The sequence below is a fragment of the Larimichthys crocea genome, chromosome XXIV (genome assembly GCF_000972845.2).
Source record: "Larimichthys crocea isolate SSNF chromosome XXIV, L_crocea_2.0, whole genome shotgun sequence".
Lineage (NCBI taxonomy): Eukaryota > Metazoa > Chordata > Actinopteri > Sciaenidae > Larimichthys > Larimichthys crocea.
The window spans coordinates 674,201-700,114 of record NC_040034.1 but is presented as its reverse complement, the minus strand read 5'-3'; the positions used below and the strand labels follow the sequence as shown (position 1 = coordinate 700,114).

Genomic DNA, 25,914 nt, shown 5'->3' with positions numbered 1-25,914 from the left:
TGAAGATCAAAAGCTCTAAAGCAAGCGAGTGAGTTTGGTTTTATGAAGGTGCTGCCGAATTGTCGTAGTTTGGATCGGTTGTCATCTGTTGCTCAGCAAATTAAGAAATGATTTCATATCAGAAAAACAACAGAAGATCTTGGTACCACTTTCCTATAAGGCGTACTTAAATAAGGATATAGCACTGTGATAGATTAGTGATCTTGCGGTGACCTTACGAGGGATAAATTGGGCTTAGATAATAGATGGATGGATAAATAAAGGAGTTGTCTTCCTGCAGGGTCCTTCATGGAAAAAAAAAAACAAAAGTTGCTCTTTATAATGTCTGATACTGGTTTATAAAGCATAAATAAAGTCTTATTAATAACGTATACACCCCTATAAAGTATGCAGAGTTAGAAAGTGGTACCAAAACCTTTGAAATGCCAACAGGTATAAAGAGACACACGCCAGTTAGCAGCGTTCCAACCAACAACTGCTGACGCCAGTGTGCATGTTTGGTGGCGATGTTGGGCTGGCTCGGCCTAGCTCTGCATCAACATTCCCGTCACCACTGTGATTTGCCAAAGGGCTAAATGTGCATGGCTACGGAGGGAAGAGTGTGCAAGCACGGTTTGATAAACAAACGTTAATCTCCTTAGTGCTGCTTCCGGCTCCGTGGCAGGTTTTTTTCTCGTCACACAGCAAAGACAGACCGGCTGCCTGGCTCGTTGCGCTGTGCGGGCCCCAGCCACCTCTCTCTTTAACTTTGGGGACAATTCTTCTTTTCCATTCCACCACTTCTCATGTTTACAACAGTAATCCACTCGGTGACGTCTGTATAGGGGTGCCCAGCTGTGCGTGATCCTCCTTATACTCACCCCTCCTCCTTCTTCTCACACCCAGTCCAGAAGCAACGCATCCTAAGCCGGCTCTCTCGGGTGGATACTGACAGATTTGCTTGGCGTCAAACATGAAATTCCCAATTTGGTTGCTTTATTCAGAGGGGTAAAAAAAGACTTGTTGTGGCTAATACTTTTGAACTTGGTGGTTTGACTTAACATCACTGTGTACGCTTCTTTTTCATAGCTTTTGGGCGCTTTGAAGCTTTGAGTTTTTTTCCACTGGTTACAACGGTTGGCAACCTCAAATAGCTGCGCTCATTTAAAGAGAACTAGTATTGCCTGTAGTTGTTTAGTTTTTTTCTCTCTCTCTCTAAAGGGAAAACTCCATTTAGCAAATCCCAAACCGTTCACTGTGATATCTGTTTCAGCTGCAGCCGTTTGAATGTGTCATAAAGAAAAGCCGAAACCAGCTTTTTTTAATTCTTCACCCTGCTCTCTTTGACTTCCCTTTTTTTCTCTTGTCAGCTCAGTCGGCGCTGTTGGACCGGCGCTGTGGGTAGTACATGTGAGCAGGGGGATAAAAAACAGACCCCCTGCTGAGTGTGTGAGATCTCCCAGTGGTCCTCCACCCCAAATGCCTCTTCCTTTTCAGCATTTTGAGTCTTTAAACATAAATCACTATATCACCTGCGACAACCTAGTCTCTTTCAGCTGAGCCTTCTGAAGTATGCATCATTGCATAACAACGACGACGTCTGTTGTCTTTACTATAACATCCTCTCGTTCTGCATGGCCTTGTAGTAGTGCTCCTGTTCAGCGTGGCTTCGGGCGGAGACAGAGGGACGGCGGGGCAGGGTGGAGGAGCGGGAAAGTGCCTGACTGTGAGCGTCCATCAGTAAGTCGGGATGGGGAGGAGGGGGAAGCATGCTCGAGCAGGACGGGTGAGGAGGTGGAGGCATGGGGGACGAGTGGCGAGGCGGCAGAGGGGAGGAGGACGGGTGCGGAGGCGGGGGCATCTGACAGGAGGACGGGTGAGGAGGCGGGGGCATATGACAGGAGGACGGGTGAGGGGGGGGGGGGCAGCGGAGAGGACGACGGGAGGGGCGGCGGCGGGGACATTTGAGAGGACAGGTGAGGCGGTGGGGGCATGTGAGAGGAGGCGGGGTGAGGCAGAGGAGGAGGCAGTGGAGAGGAGCTCGGGTGTGGAGGGGGAGGCAAGGGGGAAGAGGACGAGTGAGGAGGCGGTGGGGGCAGAGGGGATGACAACAGCTGGGGAGGGGGAGGCAGAGGGGAGGAGGAGTTGGGGAGAGGTGGGGGAGGCAGATCCGCTCCTCCGTCGGCGCTGCCGCTGGCCGAGGAGGAGCCGAGCGAGTCCGTTTTCACTGGGAGCGTCCGGTAATCCCGGTAGTGACTGACATTGTCTTGTCGCTGCAGCGCTGCTCGGTGTTTGTCCGCGTCTGCTGTCATCATGTTACCACTGATGGTGTTCCTCCACTCCCACGGCTTGCCGTTATTGGCCGACACACGAACCACCGGGTGGTGAGGAGCATGAGCGTCGATCGTGACGATGCTCCCACTCCCGGCGATGCTCCCTGGGTTGCTCCCGGTGCAGCTGTCTCGATCAGATGGGATCCGATAATAGGGAGACTCGGAGCAGTTGGACCCACCGCCGGAAGATGAGCCACCTTCTGATGTCTTAGTGGACGAAGTGACGTGGCCCTGCTGCTTGGACATGGCTATCACCTGGTGGACAGAAGAAGATCAGAATTTAAAAGAGGATTGTTCAAGCGCAGCCATCAGTTGGATTTTGTTGGCGGTATCGCTTTGTCATTTCCAAAGTAATCGTTCAGTCTCAAGCTTTTACAACCTCCATGACCAAACCAGCTGTTTCCAAGGTCAAGAACAAACTCTCTGTCCTAAGAAAAGCTGCAACAGTCTTGCAGAGAAACAAATTTGTATTCACAAAACTGCTTTGTCCCACAACAAACAGTCCCAGTAAACACTGTAAAGGCGTAGACAGTTTAATGAAATTCAACAGCAGCTATAATTAGTGCCTGAACCCTTCTGAGAATATTTTATATCTGAAACTAATCAGTGAAATTGCCTTCACCCATGTTGTTCTGTTTTTGATATTACCAACAACATAAATCAGAGGTGTGAGAGCGCCGTGTTTGGCAGCTATTAAATCTCCTTTGTCTCCGATATATTTCACATATCTGGCCGCGTGCCACTTGAAATTAAAAACAATGAAATATCACTGCTCAAAACAGTGCAGTTACGGTGATTTGCAGGCGTTCACTTTCTAATTTCTCCCTCACCTGAGTGACTCTCTGCTGGCTGGGCTGCGTGTTCGGCACGCGGGGAGTCGACACGGCGATGGGACCTGTTCCCGGCTCTTTCACCCTTTCTCCTTCTGTGAGTGACAGCCACTTGGCTCGAGTCTTGGCACTCTTCGGGGAGACAGGCGGTGGCCGAGAGGCCTCCTCGGGGATGTGAACGAGCGGGGGCGCCACCACCATCCTGGCTCCAGTCGGCGTGGCGATGCCCTTGTTGGCTTGCACCGTAGGATAAAGAGATGAAGGCATCTCCAGTCCTCCACCTTCTCCCGCTCGTCCTTCATCTCCGTCTCTCCCGTCCACTCCCCCCTCCTCCTCATCTCGTGAGCTCTGGCTGCGGACTTCCATCGAGCGCTGCTTCCACTCCGACACCAGCTGTCGAGACCTCTGGGGGTCAAAGGGCACGTGGAAGGTCATGTGACGTTGCGTGGTAGCCGGCTCGTCGGAGGGGGAGATTGGGCTGTTGCCGTTTGCGACTCGAGGCAAGGTGTTGCTGAAGGTTACCATGGTTTCCTTGCCCATGGGACCCCGGGTTGCCAGAAGCTCCACATCAGCACTTGCTCGTTTTAGGGAGGCCAGGGATGCCTTCTCCCTCCTCACTTTACTGCGGGCCCCCGGCCCCAGCCCAGCTCCCAGCTCCTCTCTGCTCTCAGACACCCTGGGAGTCTTCCTGTACAGGGAGTCATGACTCCGCTGACTCAGCACCCTCAGGCCATCCTTCTGCTGAGCTGGGGTCAGTCTCTGTAAAGAGTGAGCGTCTTCTTCTGACGCTTTGAAGTTCCCCACTGCGTACACAGCCTGACAAAGGACAAAGGGAGGTGGGGAGGGAGAAAGAAGCACACAGCATGTTAGATAAAGACCGAAGCGTGAAATCTTGAGGACGGAAAGAATTCATATTCCTATTAATGAGGAACAAGTGCACGAATAGGCATCTTTCCCTCCTTCCTCCTGTTTAGTCTGAGGTCAGCATGAATCACTCTCTTTCCTCTCTCCCAGAATTCATCCTTTAATTGGGGGGGAGAAAACGTCGCCCCCACTCGCCACCACCCCCCTTAAAAAATGAAGAAGCGTGAAAAATGGCAACGACAAGTTTTCCCAAAATGAAGTGTGAAATTGTTCCAAGAGAATCCTTATCGGATTATACATTCTCTCTCTCTCTCTCTCTCCCTCCGTAATAGAAAAAGGCTATATATAGAGCCTGCCAAAAAAAAAAAGAGCTGCTGGGAGAGAAAAGTATGGAAGCCACACGGAGAGGAGAGGTGATGAAAAAAGAAACATTTGTTAGCACACACTGTGATAGTGTTAGAAGGAGACAATGGGACAATTCAGTCATAGCAAAATAAAATAAACCATTTTATTTATGTGAATTCAGTCACTGTATGCTGACTGTTAACTACTCCCTGGGGATGAAACAAATCCCTAAATACATACAAACATATGCTGGCACTCATTTCACCAAACTAAATCCTGAATCCAGGCGATTCCCCTCGCTCACATGTGTTTCGGTGAGTCAGATTATCATTAAAAAAAAGGAGCAATTACCTTAAAACCAGCCGAATGAATTAGTATGTTTTGCCTAAAGGTTTGACAAGCTGATCATCTTATCATACAGTTTTCTTTTTAACTAACCAGGTAGACTCCGATGCCGGCACCTATGAGGTATCCTACGTAGACGTCTATTGGGTGGCTGCGGTGCTGCGTTATCTGTGTCAGCCCGGCGAGGCCCGCCGCCATGCAGAAAGCGAAAACCAGCAACGGCTTCAGCAGCTTGGTCGTGCTGCTGATGCTGGCATTGAAATACATCTGTGGAGAGAGAGAGAGAGAGAGAGAGAGAGAGAGAGAGAGAGAGGGTGGTGGTAGGGGGGACGCATTAATATGCAAGAGACACGCAGCCAGGCATATGGAGACTGGGGTTTGGAGATGTCATTAAAAGGCAAAATGACACTGCGACGAATGTCTGACCTCAGCAGTAGAAAGATTTACAGTTTAGAGGGGAGGACGGAAAGATATTGCAATCGTCCTGTACATCTTTATTTGGCATGCCGGGAGATGCAGAGGGAAGATTGATATAAACGTTGTTAAAAATGAAGCTGCAGCCAACAGCTTAGAATAAAAACCAAAACACAACCTGGCTCTGTCCCTCGTTTCTTCATCATTTAATTAATAAAAAATGACGTGAAGGAGAAGTTTATACATTATTTAGTTTTTAGAACCGATTAAACAAAAGATATAGTGTGTTAATTAGTGAGCCTTTTTTGTTTTTTTACCTTTGGACACAAGCCACACAAGCTCATTTCCTCTGCATTCACTCTTTTTTTTGCTAAGCTAAGCCAATTGTGTCCTTGCTGCCCGAGCAAAAAAAAAAAACATAATCATATATTCTCGAAATAACGATTTATTCTGCCGCAGACAAAAACCTTTGACCAAAAATTTCACTTGTTTTTAATTGAACTGTCTCGTATTGTTTGTAATGACGTTAAAACAACGCGAAGAAGTAAGCATGGAGAGAGGATATGTTTTGATTTTGGCGTAAAGTTTCTCTGCATGCACACTATATTTCGAGTACGTAAAGTGAAGGACAGCTGAGTGACAGACAAGCAGGATTTCAACAATCTTGTCTATCTAGTACTGAGTTTAAAAAAAAAAATCCTACTTGGAGAAAGAGAGGGTGAATAAAATCTGCCGGCGGGGTGACATTTCATTTATTTTCAATGCTATTCAAATTTTTGTCTGCCTTGTAAAGTCGTCTACTTTATCTGTTGTGAAGCTGAGAATGGAAACAAGTGGAGTTACTCTCACTTTAAGGTTTTGTAAGACTGAGACATGTATCTCTTAATGTGGTGATGTAAAACACTGAATAAAATTATCTAATGTCCGTCTGCTTCTCTACTTTTTTTTTTTTTTTTTTTAGAGATTAGGCAACATGTTGTAACTCTAGCAACCAAAACAGCTGCTTTCCTTCTGCCTTCCTCTCATAAGAAATCTGTCCGCTAAGCTTTAATGAGCACACTCTGAGCTCAGTGAAGCAGCAGTGATATGGCCAGTAGCTCGCAATAACTATCGGTGGAGGATGGTGTGTGTGTGCGTGTGTGTGTGTGTGTGGGAGGGTGTTACCTCATGGAAAAATGACAGTGCTATTTTGCTGTACAGTTCATATACTGCTGCAGTCAGCAACGGACTACACAATGGCTAAAAAAGCTACCCAAAATGCATTGGGAAATAACCACGAACGCTGAAATCTGACCTTAAAAAACAGTTCTTGTTATTATTTTAATGTGTTTAATTTGGGTGGCTCTTCTGCCTGAGGGTACCGAGGTCTGAAATCTGGAAAAATCTCTAGCGTGTAAACACTATAATGTAATTGTGACTTATGTATGAAGTGACTTTGCATAGCACAAACTAATTTCATTCTGCCAGCAGCAGCAAAGTTTGTCAGAAGAGCATCTGGATAGTTGTCATTAACACGGATAATTGAACGGATAAAGAAGTTACTGTCATCTGCACAAACTCATAAAAATCTATGAAAGAAAACATTCAGAGTCACCGCCGTGATATTAAACAAACGCATGCAGGCATACAGTATAAAATGCAGATACAATCAGGGTAAACAAACACAGAAGTCAAGTAAGACACTAAAGTGCTTACGGAGATATAGACGGCAGCGAAGCCAGAGAGCGTTGCATGCTGGGATGGAAATGTTTTCCTAAAAGGGGGAGAAAGAAGGGAGGAGGGGGGGAGTGAAAGAGTGAAGGCAGAGAGAGAGAAAGAGAGATTCACGTTTTCACAAGTGTTTGGATTCCCGGTGCGTTCACTGCCTCGTGAATAAAACCTGAATAAAGCTGTCACGGTCTGGATGGTATCTGACATTAAAACCTGAGCGCCTGCCCAACTGTGTTTGTCAAACTGAGTGTGTGTGTGTGTGTGTGTGTGTGTGTGTGTCCTCTGGATGTGAGCGTTAATAAACACAAACAGGAGTGCCACGGGGCTTTAGCGAGAACATCAGGGGAGAGCGAATGGTCAAAGAGTTTGGAAAGCTGAATGACGGATCTCGTTTAAGGCAAACTGTCTTATTAAGGCACTCTTTGTGAGAGCGGGTATCCTTCTGTCTTACTGTGTTTACCTTCTCCCAATCCTTCAGGGCTGTGTGTGTGTGTGTGTTGGTTAGGGAGACTAATTGCTCTGATATTTCGATACGTCTTTGTAAAGACCAATTTTAGAGATTTAGACCTTTGGGGTAAGGACATTTTTCACACTTTTTCAGCTGAATCTTTCTTTTTTTCCAAAGTCTGCGTGAGCATTAAAACTCCGTTCTAGGCTTCAGGCTGGAATTGCTTTTAGATGACGTTTATGTTATCTGTTGGGGTTAGACATTTAGTTTAGTAGACACTTTGAGAGATGCTCAAATCATTTGCTTTCTCGCTAAGAGTAAGATAAGATTAACGCCACTCAGTATCCGTCCCTTATATTTAACACATGAGAGCGGTACCAATCATATCATCTAACTCTCAACAAGAAATTTCCAAAATGTGGAAACATCCCTTTAAGTTCAGGGTTAAGTTACATCCTCACATACATATATAGAAGTATAAAATATTTGTGCATTTCTACTCCCAGGACTGTCCTTATGAATGCTATATTTAGCTGTAATCTTTTCTGTCTGAATGAGCTTATTACACTGTCTAATACCCATATGATGTAGCTTAGTCTGACCTATGTCTGTTTCTTACACACCTCGCCGCTAAAGAGAATCTTTATCAAGCCCAACGTGGCCACAGCTGCAGCATCCTGCTCCGGAGACTCCGGTGAGAATTTGTAAGGGCATTGTAAATCTTGTTGTGCAAATAAACTTCTAAGCAGCATATCATTAATAAGCAAGTAGTGCATTATTATTATTATTTTTTTATTTTTTTTAAAAGCCACCTCTCACAACAATGCCACTCCTTTGCTATTTTAATCTCCTGTAATCCTCTTCAAATGCAAATGACTTCTGATGACTCCTCACATTTGTAGTTTGCGCGTGCACTCCTACAAGGCTGCGATGTGTGGCAATAAAAAAAAAACACAAACAGACGTGCAACTACTGTAAATCCTCATATCGCTATAACTCAAAGAGCATATACGTATGTGCATGAGCAGAGCCTCGACCGCAGGAAAATACGCAACATATGGCATGTTTGTAAATGGCAAAGCTGTCTTACATTATTGAATCCTGATGAAAAATAACATATTGTAATGATATACTTCATAGTATATTTACAATATACTCCATGCATGCATGTACATGTGTGTGCCCTCGTACGCTTTTGACTTCAGGCAGATGGAGACTGTGTGTGGCACGTCTTACCTAGCTGACATAATTGCATATTGGTCCTTCCCCATGCAGATGTCCCGTGTGATGTAGGCATTATTGTCACATGACACTCCCGGGGCCGTATAATTGGGCTGGCAGACGGTGAGGAAGAACGGGGCGTGGTAACCAGTAGCTAACTGGATGACATCTGTCACCAGGGCTGTTGCCAAGAGACCGAACACATGAACACCTGAGGGAGAGAAAGGTAGGAGACGAGAGATAGAGATGGTGAGGCAGCCTCGGTAAATGAACTAAAAAGCCTCTGGTGGGTTTCGCTGGGTTGAGCTGTTCATTTACGAGACACCTGCAGTCGAAAAACAACGTTGACTTTGCGCCAGGCGACCTGAAGTGACACCACAAAGCCTTCAGTCTGTTGCGTTCTTAAAGCTTTTCTACAGACACTTGAAATCTGGCAAGGTGAATTAATTATACTTTTCACTTCAAAGCTCAAAGTCTGCCTCAAGATATTTCCCATGGAGTATTATATCATGCCTATTTCATTTTGAGTCACCCTTCACTTAACGCATGTAATCATCTTATTTCCTTAGTCTTTAAAGTGGAATCAGCCTGCGAGTGGAGTCATTTGTCGGAGCAAAAACAGATTCCTATCTTAAAAAACGTCATTTTGTTCCTAACCTCTGACAGCAAACAGCTCAAAGTTAGTGCTGTTGGTAACATAAGATCAAGAAAAAAACATCAGTTGTTGTGTTGATATTTCATAACTGTACTTTAAAAGGATTAGTCCTATGTTGGAAGGCAATAAGCGTAATTCATTTCAGTTATTTGAACGGCGATAACATGAAAAAGAAGAAAAGATGCAATACATTTTTTTTAAAAAGAGTAAAAATTGTATTTAAATTGAAAAATGTCCTTCTGCAAAGCTGTCACACTCGCTGCAGTCGACCGTTTACTTGAAGACACTGCAACAGGAATCACTTTGGCGAAGTGTGAGTGACGCCAAATGCTATTTCCAGGCTTTGTAATTACCAACAGAATATGCATGCATGGGAAAAATAATGCCGTTTGACAATCCATGTAGCTAACAAGACCCTTTCAAACATCGTCCCTGGGGGCAAACTCCACCACGATTACTGCTATGTTCATAGCAACAGCGTTGAATCCTGTCCAGGTCTTCTTGAGCAAAACCCTGAACCCTTTTCACTAACTAAAGCAAAAAAATTAAGAGTGCAACATTAATTTTCAAAAACTCTCTCTCCAAAAAAAACACTCCCAAAGGGACTGGTAGTTGGACGTACCCACGAAGCGCACGGTTCTGCGTAGGAAGGAGTTGAAGCTGCAGCCTCCAGCGTTGATGCTGCTCTCCGACTTGGGACACGTCTTCAGTTTGGATTGCATACAGTACATGAGGCCCTCCCCCATCATAATCTACAGATGGAGAAGGAAAATTAGGTTAAAGGTGAGATGGAAACACACACACACACAGACAAATATTTTTGAATATTGTGCACATTTGTGGCAGAGTACACACAGTAAGGCACTGGGTGAGATAAAAAATACACAAAGAGGCAAAAATAGAAAAAGTGTAAAAGAGCTATTAAAGTCAAATATCCAGTTCTGTGATTGTGATCTACAGTGAGGGAGAGCTATGGAGAGAGAACGGATCCAGGGTGCTATCGGATAGTGATCACTTCCAATCCGAGTGATAGATGAGTGTTGGAGAGGTCTGCTCGTTTCCACGCTGCTGATAGATTAGCAGTGTGTGTGTCTGTGTGTGAGTGTGTGTGTGTGTACCTATTGATTAAGGGGGGCTGCGGCTTGTTTGATGGTGTGTATTGTAATGTCAGGTGTATATTTATCAATGTGTCCATTGATTCTGCATTTTATGGAGGGGAGATTGAATTTGCTTTGCGTGCGTTCGAGAAGAAGTATTTGACTGTGCACAAGCGTTTTCGTGTAGAACTCACAAACAAAACCCCAAGACGCGCGTATGATCACTTTTCCTCTGGGGTAAGGGTTTATCCTCGTGACTCCAATGTGGAAAGATTCTGTGTCAACATTCTTACACGAGCAGTAGATCAAACATGCCTCAGTGACAAACCCAGTGGGAGTTATTACACAGCAAACTTTTAAGCACGTTGTTTCAGTGCGACAGACTGGAAATTTTGATCTCACAGCACAGGTTTCCAGCAGTTGCATCAGTTTTAAGGTGCACTGCACACTACCTGCCCAGCACCAAATGGAAATCTTCATGAAACATGGGACACCCGGCAACCAAAGATCAAGATATTTTTTCCCAGGAGTCGGCAGAGATCAAAACAGAGCTAAATCCAGAGCAGATATTGAACTTGCAATCATAAGGTGGGCAGAGAAATGACTTCAAATGAATCATATTCCTCTGTATTTTGCGATTGATTGCTATCCTCAAGTGGCCAAAAACTACCCAGGTTTAAGCCTAGTGAACCCAAAGAATAGTAATGTCTATAAATACTGTAGAAATCTGCATAGGATAAGCAGAATCTGTAGGAAAGGGACCAAAATTTCAGTTCTGATTTCCATGTTTAGTCACGAGTAATATTGAAAAGTGAGACAAGAAGAGTTTGGTTGCATCCCTTGCTGAGAACAAAATAGGTGGAACACACCGGCTGAAATACAATCTCTGAACCCATCGGCTATTATCTAACCACAATTTAGATTTAATTTTTTTTTTTTAAGTTATGTGTTCATATGCAGAAGTCTGTTTATAGAGATTAGCAGAAATTGGACTTTCTTGTATATCAAGTTACTGATCAGGCTGCAGAGGAAGTCTGGCCTGGATAGCCGCTATCCATTTTCCGGATATTCAGTGGGTACGCTGGAAGGCCAGAAACACTGGCCCCAGAAACTAGATCGTGATCAGACGGGTAGGTTGTGGAATATGTTGTAAGATTGACAGAATAGTCACTAACAGTTTTTCTAAGCAGAATAATCTCCAGTATAATTATATAATAGTGAAAATGAAGAATCTTCAGTACTGACTTTTCAAAACATTGTACCCATTAACCGAGTGATATATTAAGTATGTTTTCCTTTATTTTGCAGGAAACTCCCCTTTAATCCAACTGACCATCCTCACATGTGTGTGTGTGTGTGTGTTTGATGGACTTACGGACGCTGCAGGACCGGCGAAGGCCAAGCTCAGCAGCATCAATAGAGGGATAAGCTCGTCGCCCGTCTCCACGTAGGGCATGGAGAGGTCGCGGTCATGGCAACGGAAGCCAACCATCGCAGGGGACAACACATCCGTCAACTCCAGGAAGTACAGGGACACCAAGGAGGACAGGACGATGGGGAGCTATACATACAGCCGCCATGTGCACAGGGACAAGGACAAAAGCAAAGAGTGACTTAATGTTTGCTTGAAAGAGGTGATTCATCCGGTTTGATCTCATCTCACACACCTTCACACAGACGCACACCAAGGGAAAAGAAGAAAGTGATGACACGGGAATATTTGCTTTTGAACTCTGCTTTCAGTAGAGGTCAGATGTATCCAAGTGCAATAAACCTAAAACCTCTATAGAGCAGAGAGAGAGTGATTCAGATGGTGATTGATTCAGTAAAAAGTGGTGAGTCATGTTGACCCAACCTTGGTATATAAAATGATTCATTAAATACATTTATCCACACATACCTCTACAAAATAAAAGCACGGCAGCAGCGTCATGCTGTCTTTGGGCGGCTTCTTCTTGGCTTTGTTTTTGGGGGATGTCATCTTGGGGTGGGACCAGTCACATCCTGTTGGGATAACAGGTTGCAAAGAGATGTCAGGAGGAGAACCTTCAGAGGATTTCCACCATCAATAGTTATGAAAGCTTCAAAAAGATGTTCGGGGCCCACACTTCTATCTAAATGAATGAAGCACGGGTTCAAAAAGTTTTCAAAGGCCGGGGAGGTTTTTATATCGCACACATTTAAATGCATTAGTCTGGCGGATGAGACATTGTGTTAGTTAACAGACAATTAGAGTGTATTCTAAGCAATTTTGTTAGTAATGAGGTGTTGCACATTCATATACATTCATTAACATTTATTAACACACTGATTTTCTCGCGCGCGTGCAGACACAGACTGGCGGAAAACACACGCGAGGTTATTAAGATGCTCCGTGAAAAGTCACGCTGAAACTAAATTCTAATTAAAAGGAAGCTTTTGAATTACTTCAACGCACTTGAATTTGCTTCCAAATGGTCGTTGTTACACATTAAATTCATCTTCTTCACAAACTCCACAGACATACGTGTACCATCAGTAACCTGTAGGCGATCTGAAGGCCTCAGATAGAGAGAGAGAGGAAGCCAAGGGCCCAAATGGAAAACTAAACAGCGTTAAATATTTACGGCTCTCCCTCCAGCTCCCCATTTCTCCCCATTTCTGCCCGTCTCTCTATCTCTACATCTCTATCCTCTACCCATTTCCCTCCATCTACCTCACTAAATCTCGCTCTTTACCTCTCCCACCGCTGCGTGTCCCATTTTACTTATCATTTTCTCCATCTCTCGCCTGCCCTTCTCACCAATCCGCCTTAATTTTTTACCGACACTTATTGCCTCTGTATTTCTTTCTCTTGTCTGCTTTTGTCTGGGTACTTTCATACAACATGAGGATCTGGTTTGTCACGCTTCTTAAAAACGTCTGCACCATGCGTGCACCTTGACCGGCTGACCCCTCCGAAATGAATCACACTCATTAAAATGGAGAGTTTTTATTTTTCTGCAATTGTCTAAATGCTAAAGTCTTGCAAGTTCCTGTTCTGTTTCTTACAAATTTGAGGTTGAATAGGAGCACACAGTCAGTCCAAGAATCTTCCGCCTCTTGGTACTTCTGTCGCTCCATTTTATTGTCTTTTCTTTATTGCTCTGTTTGTGTTTACCTTCGCTTATTTCTCTCTCACCAGCCCCTTTCTCTTCTTCCTTTTGTCTTTCGTTGCAGTGTCTCTGTCTACAAATCCTCGCTCTCTTCCCACACCTTCCCTTCCTCTCGCTATTTGTCCTTCTTCTGTCTTAACACCTGTCTCTCTACCTCTCCCCCCTCTTTTTTTTCTTCTTCTTCATCTCCATCCTCTCCTTTCTCTGTTACTGTCTGTTTCTCTCTTTCTCTCCAAGATAACAGGCCCTGACCCCGAGGCGGTAAAAAGGCACAGAGAATCAAAGACTTCGACAGTCTAATTTCCATGACCGCCGGAAATGAAGAGGAGAGGAAAGAAGGGAAGATGAGAGGAGAGGAGAGGAGAACAGATCAAAGACATGAAGAAGAAGAATCACAAAAAATAACATAAAGCAGACGAGCGTAGCTCGAGTTTCTGTATATCTGCTAAATGTGTATGTCTGGTGGTGGTGGGAGGGTGAGGTGTGGGAGTGGGACTGGGGGCGGGTTGGCGGCGGGTGAGGATCAGAGACAAGGAGGATATTGGGATGGAAGGATTTCAGTGTAGCTGAAAGCAGCTTAGCAAGACGCTGGGTCCTGGGTCTCACTCTCCCAGCCGCTTGGTCTCAGTGACCTACTCCAGTCAGCACTTAAACCTCACCCCAACACACACACACACACACACACACTCACAGACACACACACACAGTCTCCTAACCGAAGAAAGGCGCTCGTTTATCGTGTCACACCAGCATTTGTCCTCTGGGGCATGCCGAATGTGTGTGTGTGTGTGTAAGGCTGCAAAATGTGTGAGCTGCTGCAACTATCACACAGCGTATTTGCATGCATGTACAGTCTGAGCCGCGTGTGTGTGTGTGTGTGTGTGTGTGTGTGTGTGTGTGCATGTGTGAGGTGGCTTATACAGCCTGTGGTGGACAGATACATGGGAGTGGAGGAGGGTGGAGGTGTTAGACACAGACTAATACAGAAACATAGTGTAGTATTGTATATACAGTGCATAATACGGTGCAGTCAATACAGGCTAGTGCTGTAGGGTATAGCTTCTGGTCATATGGTCATATACAGTATAGAAGTGAGCTATTTTATACAGACGGGGGACAAATTTCAGCAAAACATAATGTCAAACATCTTTGTAAGACCACCAGAGAAACACTTCAGTTCTCTGCAACTGTCCTGGAGGGATTAACATCCATTCCTGAAAGTTATTCCCTCATTTGTTGTTTTTATGACAGAGCTAGATAAGACTGTCAGGCACGCCAGTCCTGACTCTCCCATAGGTGTTCGGCTGAGTTGAGATCTGGTGATTGCGATGGCACGTGGTATATGATTCACATCATGTCCATACTCTCATCCGTCTTCCTTCTTTAGGTTTCTCCACTCATTTATCCTGTGTTTTCCTCTACTGTACTTTAGTGGACATTATAGCACGCCTGAGTAGAGCATAGAACTGCATGAAATAGATCTAAAACAATCAATGAATCACGTAGTCGATAGGCAGGAAATTCACTAGCGTAGCTTTTCTTCGTGCCATGTGATGATCAACTCGATATCTTTGTGTTTTGGACAAAGCAAGACATCTGAAGACGTCTCCGTGGGCTTTAGCCAAATTTTTATCTCCATTTTCGAGGATTTTGTGACATTTTAAGGACAAATGATTTATCAGTTACCCAAGAAAACCATTGGTTCATTAGTTAATATGAAAATAAGAGCCAGGTGCAGCCTCAGTGTGTCACGATATGGAAGAATGTTTGAACTTTTGGGGTTATGAATTCATTTAAAAAGAGGCTGGAACACTTTTTTTTTGATTACATACATATATTATACTTATTATAAAAGGTCTTTTTTTTCTTTGATGGCTTAAATGTTGAAGGTGCCATTCTAGTTCACATGTTCAAGAACACCGTTTTTATTAAATCATGCCCAAGGAAAAGTGACTGTCCTACTTTCATACTGTTACTATAAATGTGAATTTTAGAAATCAGGGGCACAATTCAGAGTGCACAGTGGAACGTCGCTGCTCTTTTCATGAGCCACGGCTCACAAACATGAACTTGAACATGAAGTATAGTTGCACAGTTTATCCATTTTCCATTTACTCCCATTCACCTTATCAAGAAAGTTGCAGCTGCTGCAAAACCACGTCCACTGCACGGGCCCTAAACAACCAGAGACACATAAAGGTCCAGATGCTCCACTTGATGTGGAAGATGTGGAACTTCTATCACCTGCTTTTCTACTGAAGAAACCAGTTCAAGCACCAATTTAAGATGCTTTTAATCCCAATAATATGAATTCAATCAGATAAATAAAGATTGGGAGTGATGGTTGCAGCTTTAATGAAGGGGAAACATGTTTCATGAGCATGCAATGCGCTTTAGTTAGTCTTTTACAGAAGGTAAACACAATTGGAGGTTATAATTTAGATTTATAGCAGCCACTATGTCCAAAAATGAGGCAAATTAAGGGACCATAATTCTGCACAGGGTATTGATAACATAGCTGTTACTCCACCACAAGCAGAAAGCAGCAGATTGCATATGAGCTCATCAATTATGGAAACGTGAAAACCATGTGCTGAGGAGCGGTGGGTTGCTGGTGGATACATACAGAGGAGGAAAGAGAGAGAGAGAGCCAAAATACTACCGGACAGCCTGAAACACTCACCTCTGTCCCGCGGGCTCCGTGAATTCACCGAGTCCCGTCTCCCCCTTCCCCCCCGGCGTGGTCGTGCGTGCTGCTCCAGTTTTGCGGTGCACAGTCCCTTTAATCCATCTCCGGCGTCTCCGAAGTCACCCCGAAAATCCAAACCCCCCACTATTCTTTTTTTTGTGTTTCTTTCTTTTCTTTCTTTCTTTTGAGATGAGCGCTCCGGTGTGAGGCTATTCTGGGATCACTGAAGGAGACTGGGAGAATGAGGTTGGGTGAGAGTAAGTGGGGAGACCTACAGAGCAGGAGCAGGGATGGCGAGAGAGGAGAGAGAGAGGAGAGAGAGAGGAGGGCTGCTGCTGCTGCTGCTGCTGCTGATGATGGAAAAGTCCAATTTACGGCACTTGCGTTCCTCTCCTGTCTTATTTCCTGGCTCTGGATAGAAGTGAGAGATTCACGTGCGTCCACCGGGTTCCTCCCCTTCACTTGCACCTGCAGGTTTTCCTATTTCCCACTGAGCACACACCACGGATATATTTGGAATTCCAGAAAAACATTTAAAATATATATATATATTTTACGCGAGGCATCCGTCACACTGGTTTTTTCGGGTACGCAGTCAGTCTTCACGGCGCGCACACATACACACACAAAAGGCATGGGGGCCGAGCAGGGCTGTGGAGGAGGAAGGAGAGGAGAGGAGAGGAGAGGAGGGGGGGTGCACAGGGGGAGGAGAGAGAGAGAGTGTGGTGTGTGTGTGTGAGTGTGGTGTGTGAGTGTGTGTGTGTGTGTATGTGTGTGTGTGTGCGCGCTTATGGTGGGGGGAGGAGACAGTCTGGTCCACACATAACACACTTCTCCCTTCCTTTTCCTCGCTGAATTCCTGTTTCGGGGGCTACCAAGACAAAGGGGTTGATTTTGGAATGTGTGTGTGTGTGTTTGTGTGTGTGTGTGTGTGTGTGTGTGTGGACTAAAATCGGCCTGCGCATGTGTGCGTAAAAGCGAGGGGGCGGTTTTTTTTTTTGGGTGGGGGGGTGAATAACCTCTCATCTATAAACAAGAGACAATTTCACTGTAATTACAACATCAGGCCCAGCATCAGATACGCCTCCTGCTTGTCTAAATATAATCAGGTTGGTTTGTGTGACCCTTTCCAGAGAGCTCGTGGCTCACATGTCCCAGGCCTTTGTTTACGCTCAAAGGGTGTGGCAGGCGTCTGACCACTGGTGGTGCATATGGATCCCCCCCCTCCCCTGCTCCCTGCTCCGGAGGATGGGGACGCGCACGCACCGTTTAATAGTAATAGCTCTACATTCGCGTTGTACAGTCGCAGACACCTCTGCGATCCACTGACTCATCAGGAAATGACATTGCGGCTGTTAACATCAAAGAGTCGGCTGCGCGTGTGTGCACGCATGGCGTGCATGCCTGTGCGCGCTTTGCGTTGCGCTGCGTGGCTGCAGACTGGAACACATCTATATGTGTTCCTCCCACAGTTATCAATTCTTAATGGGGCTTTAAACTGAGCTTAAACATCCATTTAATCCTCCTCTCCTCATTTCTGTTTCAGCTCAGCGTTAGGGGGACATTCAGGGACACTCACACAGTATGTTAATATCTGCAGACTAATTTGAGAAGGTCCAGGACAGGAGGAAGTCGCCTGCTGACCAGCCTCCAACACTCATTCAGATATTTGCACACAGGAGCACCACCCTCCCCTCTCTCCCCTCTCTCTCTCTCTCAATCTCTGTCATTTTGGCTCCACTGCTTGGTGTTGGATGAATGGGGGGCGCCTCATTTAGTGTTGATCCTGTCTTCGGGTTGCCAGGGAGTTTCTCTGGTTCTCATGGGGTACTCCCTTCCCCATGCACACCCCTCCTGATTCACCCCTCCTTTTCTTTCTCTACCCAAAAGCCACCACCCACCCCCCCTTGCCTCAATATCATTACACACACCCTGACACCGCCACCCCGCCAATAATACCCAAGGGTTGGTCACAGCTGGCAGGGGCTAATAAACTCATCACTCACAGTGCCTGGCTCCTATTTACCTACTAGACAAAGCATTATAGAGCGTGACGGAGAGAGACGTGTGAGCTGGGAGGTGGATGAACACTTTTATGCATCCCGGAGGCTACCCATGGCGAATTTGGACACAGTTACAGTAGCTGTGAGATGCAAAAAAAACCATCACAATTACATTTTCTTTAGGGTTCGAGCATTATCAGCTCTCTTTACTATGAACCCTAGTTGGATGGTAATTGATTGCCCGGGGTGGGGTAGGGGGATTACATTAGGGATTCTTAAGTTTGATTAAAATTCTTCTTGACTGCTGTTCACACATGTGACCCAATTATTCCATCTGAGCAAAAGGCCGCATATTTGGGGATCCTCTCTGGGACAAAAAGATGCAAAAGTGTCCTGCATGTGTGCAGTGACACCCACACATGCAGCACACATGCAGCACGCATTTGCGTGTTTGCACGGCTAGGCCATTCATGCAGGGACACAAACAACACATGCACATGACAGTAAATGCATGCAGGCTTAAGGTAAAGCATTACACCTCACATACTGTATGTGTTGCATGAAAGAATCTAGGTTAAGGTTGATGAATGCACGTGGAAATGTTCACCCATGCATCTATGAAAGCCCACACAGTTCTACATTTGGATTCTGATTGATTTTTTTTCCCTTTTACAACCCATTCAGCGCATCCCGGCACCTGACAAAGAGCCCCATTGTTTATTTTATTATAAGGAGAATCCAAGCATGTGCGAGCCCCGGAGAACATGTGATTGATTGGCTTTATCACCCTGCGATTATCTTCACTTTATACAGTCTGGTCGATGCACCGGCACTAAATCATCAGCAGGCTACTCCCCATCCTCTCTTTTTCTCTCTCTCTCTCTCTCTCATCCTCTTCAAACATCCCACACGCTTGTAAGCGCTCATCTGTACTGGAGAATTATATTTTGTGGCATCAATTTCAATTCTCCCTTCAATGTCAGGTTTCACTTACACACTCAATTTTCAGGTTAGTTAGTAAATGGCATCACAAGAGTATTAATGTTAGTATGATTGTGTGTGTGTGGGGGGGGTCTAAGACTGTAAATCCATACAGATGAAATGTGTAACAATGCCATGCTATGTAGGCCACTGTGCTTCATGAGGTGACTGAAGTGTGACTGCAAATATAAACAAGGGAGGGGAGGGGAGACACGCACATACTCAGGTAAAACATGACCTGCTTATATTTTTTTTAGATTAAAATGATTTCAAAATGTGTGCATGCCTCCATCACACTGTAACAACAACCTCTTCATGTGGTATCTCCACCCCCTACACTCCACATTCATGAGCCTTGGAATGGGTTCAAGTGCCTCTGTGTGGCTGAAAGCAGTCATTACATGACAGGTTAAACAATTACATTACACACACAGATGAAGTGGTGCTTAACCCTCCTCCCCCCCTCTTGACTGGCCTCAGGAACACGGGCATGTCTCAGAGAAGACTTCTATCTAACTTAAGACGGGCTTTAATAAAACATGATAAAGAAATTGATTTGATGGCTTACAGACTATTCAGTTTTCTGACAAGATACATGACAGGTTTGCTCGTTCAAGGCACACGTAGTCTGTATTCCACCTTTGCATTTCACCGTGCAGCAGTATTTGACTTCACATCTTTATCTCGTTTCACCCACAATTACAAGAGATAGTCACGAGTCTTTAGAGCCGACTTTACACCTTCTCATTTTCCACCCAGGAGGTAATGCAACACCTTTATCATCCAAACACAGTGTGTGCTAAAGCATTAGTGTGGAGCGGGGAGACATTGCCCTTTTGAAGCTGCATTACACACACAACCAACAACAAGCGGCTCATGCCATCGTGATTCAGTATTAGTTTTTCTAGCTGGTGATGCAACCTGCAGCACTTTGAAACCACTCTCTGATCTTCACAAGTGCTTTTTTTGTATACTGGATGAGCAACATTAGTTAACATGTGTGGGCAGGCATAATACCAATATCACAATACCAGATAAAGAATGAAATTCAGCAGAATATAATATAAATGGGTTGTTTTTATGGACTGTTTTCACAGCAGCTAGTAGGGTCAGCTCAGGTGTTACCAATTAAGGTATCACTGGTGAAAAGGTGTATTTCTTAAAGATATGAATACTGACCAAAGATTCAGTTTTTCCATGATTCCATGCATAAACTTGCAATTCGATGCAAGTCGTAATACTTCCACATTTGTAGCTGATTTCTTTTCAGTCTTTTTAAAAAAAATGTTGTCATGTCCCTTTAAGAATCTGCTCCTCTCATAACTGTTACTGTAATTAAAGAGCTCACCCACTTGTGTTGAGTCAGCCGCTCAGTTCTGCACTCATGCTGAACCAGCACCTGCATGCACTTTAAATGTGCGCTTGATATTTTTCTGACAAACGTTTTACATCAGTGTTTTGTTCTTAAGTACTTTTTTTTTGTGTCATTTGTCAAAAAAATCATGTAGGAGGAGGCCTTGACGATTTAGGATCTAACCCAAAAGTCATTAAAACAACATTTGATTTAATGACAATGCACATATCCAATGAAATTAGCAGATTAATGGATTTTAAATGGGTTTGATGGGAGTCAAATTTATCACAGTGACTTATGTGTGCACTGACAGTTTATCATCTTTTAAATTACACTGAGGAACAACAGTGCGGTGAGAGGTGTGTGCAGCTCCCAATAGGTCAGTACTATCAATATGTGCAAACAGAAAGCTGGCATAGTAGGAATGAAGAGAATTTGTGCTGCTGTTCTCTTTTGTAGTTTTCAAAGCTTGTAACTATTCCATCTTAGTGTTTTATTCCCATAGGTATGTATTTCCTTTGTTCCAGATCATGTCTGCTCCTGCTACTTCTCGTCGTAAACGCCTAAACAACCCTGACTCCTTTTGCTGTATTTGTGCTAGTTTCACCATTCCAAGTCAGAGGAAAGCAAACATCAGTGCATTTGTCAAACAAGCAGATTTTGCATATTTCAATATAAAACTCGGTGATCAAGACAACAAGCCATGGGCCCCTCACAAAATGTGCAAGCAGTGTGTGGAGAGTTTACGGATGTGGACCAAAGGAACACATGAAAAGTTGGCATTTGGTATCCCCATGGTTTGGCGAGAGCAAAAAAATCATTGCACAAAACAAGCACATATCTCTTAAGTACAGTATTTTTCATATTTTTTAAGAAGATGGGGATCCTGTAGTTCAAAAACTTGACGTGATAGGGAAAAACCGAGATCAGTTTTGGATTTCCGCACCCAAAAATGAGTTAAAAACAGCTGTATCAGTTTTGGATTTCCGCACCCAAAAATGAGTTAAAAACAGCTGTCAGACATAACTCAACAACTCAAACTGTGTTATCCAAGGAGGTCAAACCATTAGGACAGTATTGTCGTAGCTTCCTGTTGTCCTTTTTGTAAAAAATAAGTTTGGACTCAAAATACGAGCTAAAGCAAGTAAATAAGTATATAAATGTTTATTTCAAAACATGAGAATGGTCATTATGATAAAATTCAATAATATGCTGATACAATTTTTTTTTTTTTATAAGGGGTAAATTTAAAAGTATTTGTTTAAATATCCAGTACCACAAGCTCTTTCTCATTAAAGACCTTTAAAATATATATTTTTTTCCTCAGACACCATGGCATGTGAACACAACCACTTCACACCACAGCAAAGTTTGAAACGTTTAAATGTATATCAGTACCATCAAAAAAAAAAAAAACAGCCTAAAGTTTCAGTGATATCAGTGTCTGCGTCTCAGACCTGCGGGACAGTGACATTCCCAACACCGGTTTTTAAAGTGTTGAAAGACTCACAAGATTGAGTATCACAATACTGTTAGGTGACATTGCATTGTATAGTGCTGGAGTGACTTCACAAAGGCCTTCTCTCCTCCAGGTCCTCCGCCGCACAACAGAACCAAACGCAGCTTCCGTATGTCACCGTTGCTTCATAAGTCATTTGCTTACTTTTTATTAGTTTCAGTGGTTTTTGTTGGAATTAAACCTCAATCCATAAACTCTTCATTTGTCCATAGCCGCGGGAAGCAGGGGTACAGCTCCCTCTTGTGGTTGACTGAACGAGAGTCCCAAATACAGTCAGCTTCAAAGAGCACCTCTCACTTCATAATTCCAGATTGACATGAGGCATGAAACTTCACTTGGTCTTAGTAGAAAACAAAACAAAACAAAAAAAGCTTAATCTGAGTGGAAACAGTGCAAAAAGTGTACAACCACATTAATGATTAAAAAACAAAAACAACATGAGGGTCTCGATTATTGGTGCTCGCTCAAACTCTGCAAGATAGTGAATTGTAATCTTCCATTCTGCGTGAAATCATGCGCAAGACAAGTCACCGAGCGCAAAAAAAAAAACTGCTGCCAGACTCGTGATAAGTTCCGTCAGTAATGAATATGGTGAACAGATTCATTCCAAACTGATAGCTTTAGTTTACAGGCCACAAACCCAAGCAGATATGCAACTGTTTTGAGCTGTTCGGGGACTCGGGGGGTTCATAAGATAATCAAAGGATCCGTGAAATGACTTTGAGATTGTAATTTTGTTCCGTAGTTTTGCATGTCTCCGTATAAATACGACACTGGACTGTTAAATTATTACTAACAGTCTGACGGACCTCTTTGAAGTTATGCCACTTTGACAGCACGTTGGAAACTGGAAAGTATTTTGAACACCGACTATACATAATCCACAATTCTGACCCGCACTGCTGCAGCTGATGGTGGACATGTTAAAAGTCCTGCAAGTAATGGGTCAACTGTGTGTCCCCCCTCCCAAATAATAAAAAAACTATATAAAGGAAAGGGTTGGGATTTCTATTAAAGGGGCACAGCAGTGATTTAGTATTGCACTTCCATAAAGTCGGGACTCACAAGAGACAGATTGTTTAAAAAGAATGGGGGAAAAAACAAAAGCAGCAGAGGATTTATGGGTCAAACGTTCAAGACACTACATTCCCCAACTTTATGTGGAGGACTGAACCAACTGGAAATAGCTCTCGGTAAGTTGTTGTAGTCCCAGAATTTGTCGTCTATTATCCTGGACTTTATTGTCTAAGACTTAAAACTCATTTCAGATTAAGACATTACTATGTTTCAGAGTCAAACATTACGTGTCTGGAGTCATTATGTGACCTACGTTTCACCCACAAGGTGTCAATGTGGACAAAACAATTTAAATGGCATGCAACCTTGACTTAAGCAGCCATAAAATGGGCTGGAGGTGTGTATTTGGATCCAAACGGCCAGAATCTATTCCACTACAGAGAGCATAATGAAGCTCTTTCCATTCATGTGAATTTTTCTCCTGGCCTAGCACCGTACCCCTTTTCTTTATTTATATGGAACCCATCAAATCACAGAGGAAAATTACCATCTCAAAGCGTCTGTTTGGGAACGGCTCAGTTTGCAAGGCAGCTTTTGTAGTTTTTGACACATTTTTTCCGAGAGTGAAATTTTGCTAGAAAAGATTTTAAAAAATGCTTTTTTTTTTGGACACAGCGGCGTTAGACGAGAGGACGATACACACAAAGATAAAAGGTACCAACACACAAAAGGCTTTTTTTTTTTAATTCATGGGATCATTAGGTACATTGATTTAGGGCTGTACCACTTTTCTTTTATTTATCATTCACATTTTTGGGAGATTATTACTTAAAATATATATATATATATATTTTTGCATCTTCACCTCTTGCTGCTGGCACTCAGTTAACACGGATGTTGCATGTGCATTTTCAAATAGTTTTCTTTCTTCTCGACGTTGGGCTGACTTTGATTTCTCTGTGCTCTTGTCGCTGATGTTTCTGTGTGCTTGTTAGGCCTCTAGAGCCGGTATAACAGGCCGTGCTTTTGTTTTAGCTCATAAGCTCGTACGTTTTCAGACAGCCCTGGTTCGCGGTTCCTCATGTGAACCACCGGTCTCCCTCAATTAAGCACTGCGTTTTAAACCAGACGGTCTGGTTTTCATGTGAATGTATATTCAGCTTTAACTGTAAATCACGTTTGCTCTCATTTACACAAGATTACATCACTTATTTGTTATTTCATGGATAATGTAGACAATTCACAGTTCTGAAATTGCAGTTAAAAAGTTTTTAGTTGTCATTTTAAGCGAGTGTGGAAATAACTCTGAAGTGTGAAATTATTAGGTTGCAGTAAGTAATGGTGTGAGTTAACATATACTGTCATTTTTCAGCAAGCGTCCCCCTAAAACCTAACCCATTCCAACAGAGCCATCTTCCCACGGCTATGCCAGCACCGACCGTACCGCTCCGTCTGCTGCCCGACACATCAGGGCCTTCTACAAAGACAATCAAGTCCCACTGCTTACACTTGATTGGTTGGCTTTTGTCCTCTCCAAAGTGTTCAGAGTGCTCGATAGGTTAGCCTTCTGTCTGTCCAGGCTAGAAGTGTTCCGTGATTGGACAGTTATGTTTCCAGCACCTGGTTGGTGGACTCGACTTCGCTCCAAACTGGTGGAAGTGCGTGACTGGACAGTTCTCTCTCCCGTCAAAGTATTAACAGAGCGTAACTGGTTGGCTCTTCCTCTGTCCAAACTGTTAACAGTGTTTAATTGGCTGCTTCTCCCATGCTCCAGAGTTACAAGACCGCCTGATTGGTTAGCCCTCCCCGACTGTTGATTATTCAGGGTTTGCAGTTGGCTGGTCCTGTCTCTCTCAGGGAGTTTCGGCTGAGTGGAGCTACTTCTGTCTGTGTTAATAGTTTGTATCCTCTGTCTGTCTCTTTCCCTCTCCAGACTGGTATCCCTGCGCACAAGTCCACTCCTCTCTCTCTCCAGGCTGGTCTGGATCTCAGCCCTCCTGGCCAGAGCCTCTCTCAGCTGTGTACGAAACATCTCAATCTTCCCCTGCAGGTCCTGGAGCTCCCCTTCCCACATGCTCGTCTGAGCAGCCCTGCTTCCAAGAGGAGACAGCACCAAGCCCGTGGAGGCCAGTGTAGAGACGGGGCCTCCGTTGGCGTGGAGGCTAATCTGAGGAGGGGCGGCAAAACTCCCCAGGGTACCAAGCCCTAACCCTCCTAGACCGAGCCCGGGACGGCCGACCATACCGGGCCTGCCACGCACAGAGGCGGTGTGTGTGCGCAGGCGGTAGCTGTGGAGGGTCTCCAGGTCAAAGTGCACACGTTTCTCCTTGGGTTCATGAGATGATGTGGAGCTGCCGGTGTCTCCAGCTGTAGTGGAAGCATTGGGGGACAGGGGAGGAGATGGAGGAGGAGGCTGATGCTGCTTCCTGTGGAGGGTGCAGTTCTCTGAGATACAAGAGGAGGGGCTAGTGAAAGAGAGGAAGATCACAGCAAAGGGGCATTTATCCAGTGAGAGTTACTGCGCGGCAGTATACATGAGAACTACAAACACAAGACATATATACTGCAGATGTGAATCTTTGGAAAGTTACATGAGATGATTGATAGCAGTGCAATGGTAAATATGGTTTGCAGATTTCCAATCTTTATGCTGAGCTAAGCTGCAGCTTCTTACTCATACACATGCATCCAGCAAGAAAACGAATAATTAATGCCATACTATTCCTTTAAGAATTTTGATAACTTAAAGGTCATTTCTAGTAATTGTAAGGAGAGAGTGATATTTTAGCCAGAAACAACTTTTGCCAGACGTAAATAGTGTAACTGTAATAACTCTGACACGTTTGAACAGGCTTATTCGAGGTGTGTAGATGCATAACTTAGTGACTTCATTACTTTTCGTCGAGGCCCGTCAGCTCTTTCCCGACATCCTCGTACGTGGTGTGGAGGGCTCTGTGGATTTTCTGCAAGTTGAGG

General features: G+C 44.3%; 2 protein-coding genes across 6 annotated transcripts in view; both read right to left on the bottom strand.

Moving 5' to 3' along the window:
* Window positions 1-1,493: 1,493 nt before the first annotated feature.
* On the bottom strand, window positions 1,494-16,737 carry LOC104920055 (phospholipid phosphatase-related protein type 3). The gene is made up of 9 exons (XM_027275274.1): window positions 16,059-16,737; window positions 12,142-12,245; window positions 11,617-11,802; window positions 9,767-9,896; window positions 8,505-8,700; window positions 6,806-6,863; window positions 4,790-4,963; window positions 3,143-3,958; window positions 1,494-2,567 (listed from the first exon to the last, which is right to left on the bottom strand). Exons 2-9 carry the CDS (start codon window positions 12,220-12,222, stop codon window positions 1,638-1,640), a joined length of 2,571 nt encoding a protein of 856 aa, XP_027131075.1. The 5' UTR covers window positions 12,223-12,245; window positions 16,059-16,737; the 3' UTR covers window positions 1,494-1,637.
* Window positions 16,738-23,258: 6,521 nt separating this feature from the next.
* Window positions 23,259-25,914, bottom strand: part of LOC104920054 (glutamate receptor ionotropic, NMDA 3B) — a 102,546-nt gene continuing 99,890 nt past the window's right edge. For all 5 annotated transcript variants that reach the window (XM_027275163.1, XM_019269895.2, XM_027275166.1 and 2 more), the window contains 2 exons: window positions 25,834-25,901; window positions 23,259-25,403 (listed from right to left, as the gene is read on the bottom strand). In XM_027275163.1, coding sequence (XP_027130964.1) covers window positions 24,428-25,403; window positions 25,834-25,901 — 1,044 coding nt within the window. In that variant the 3' untranslated portion in view covers window positions 23,259-24,427. The remainder of the gene's footprint in view (window positions 25,404-25,833; window positions 25,902-25,914) is intronic.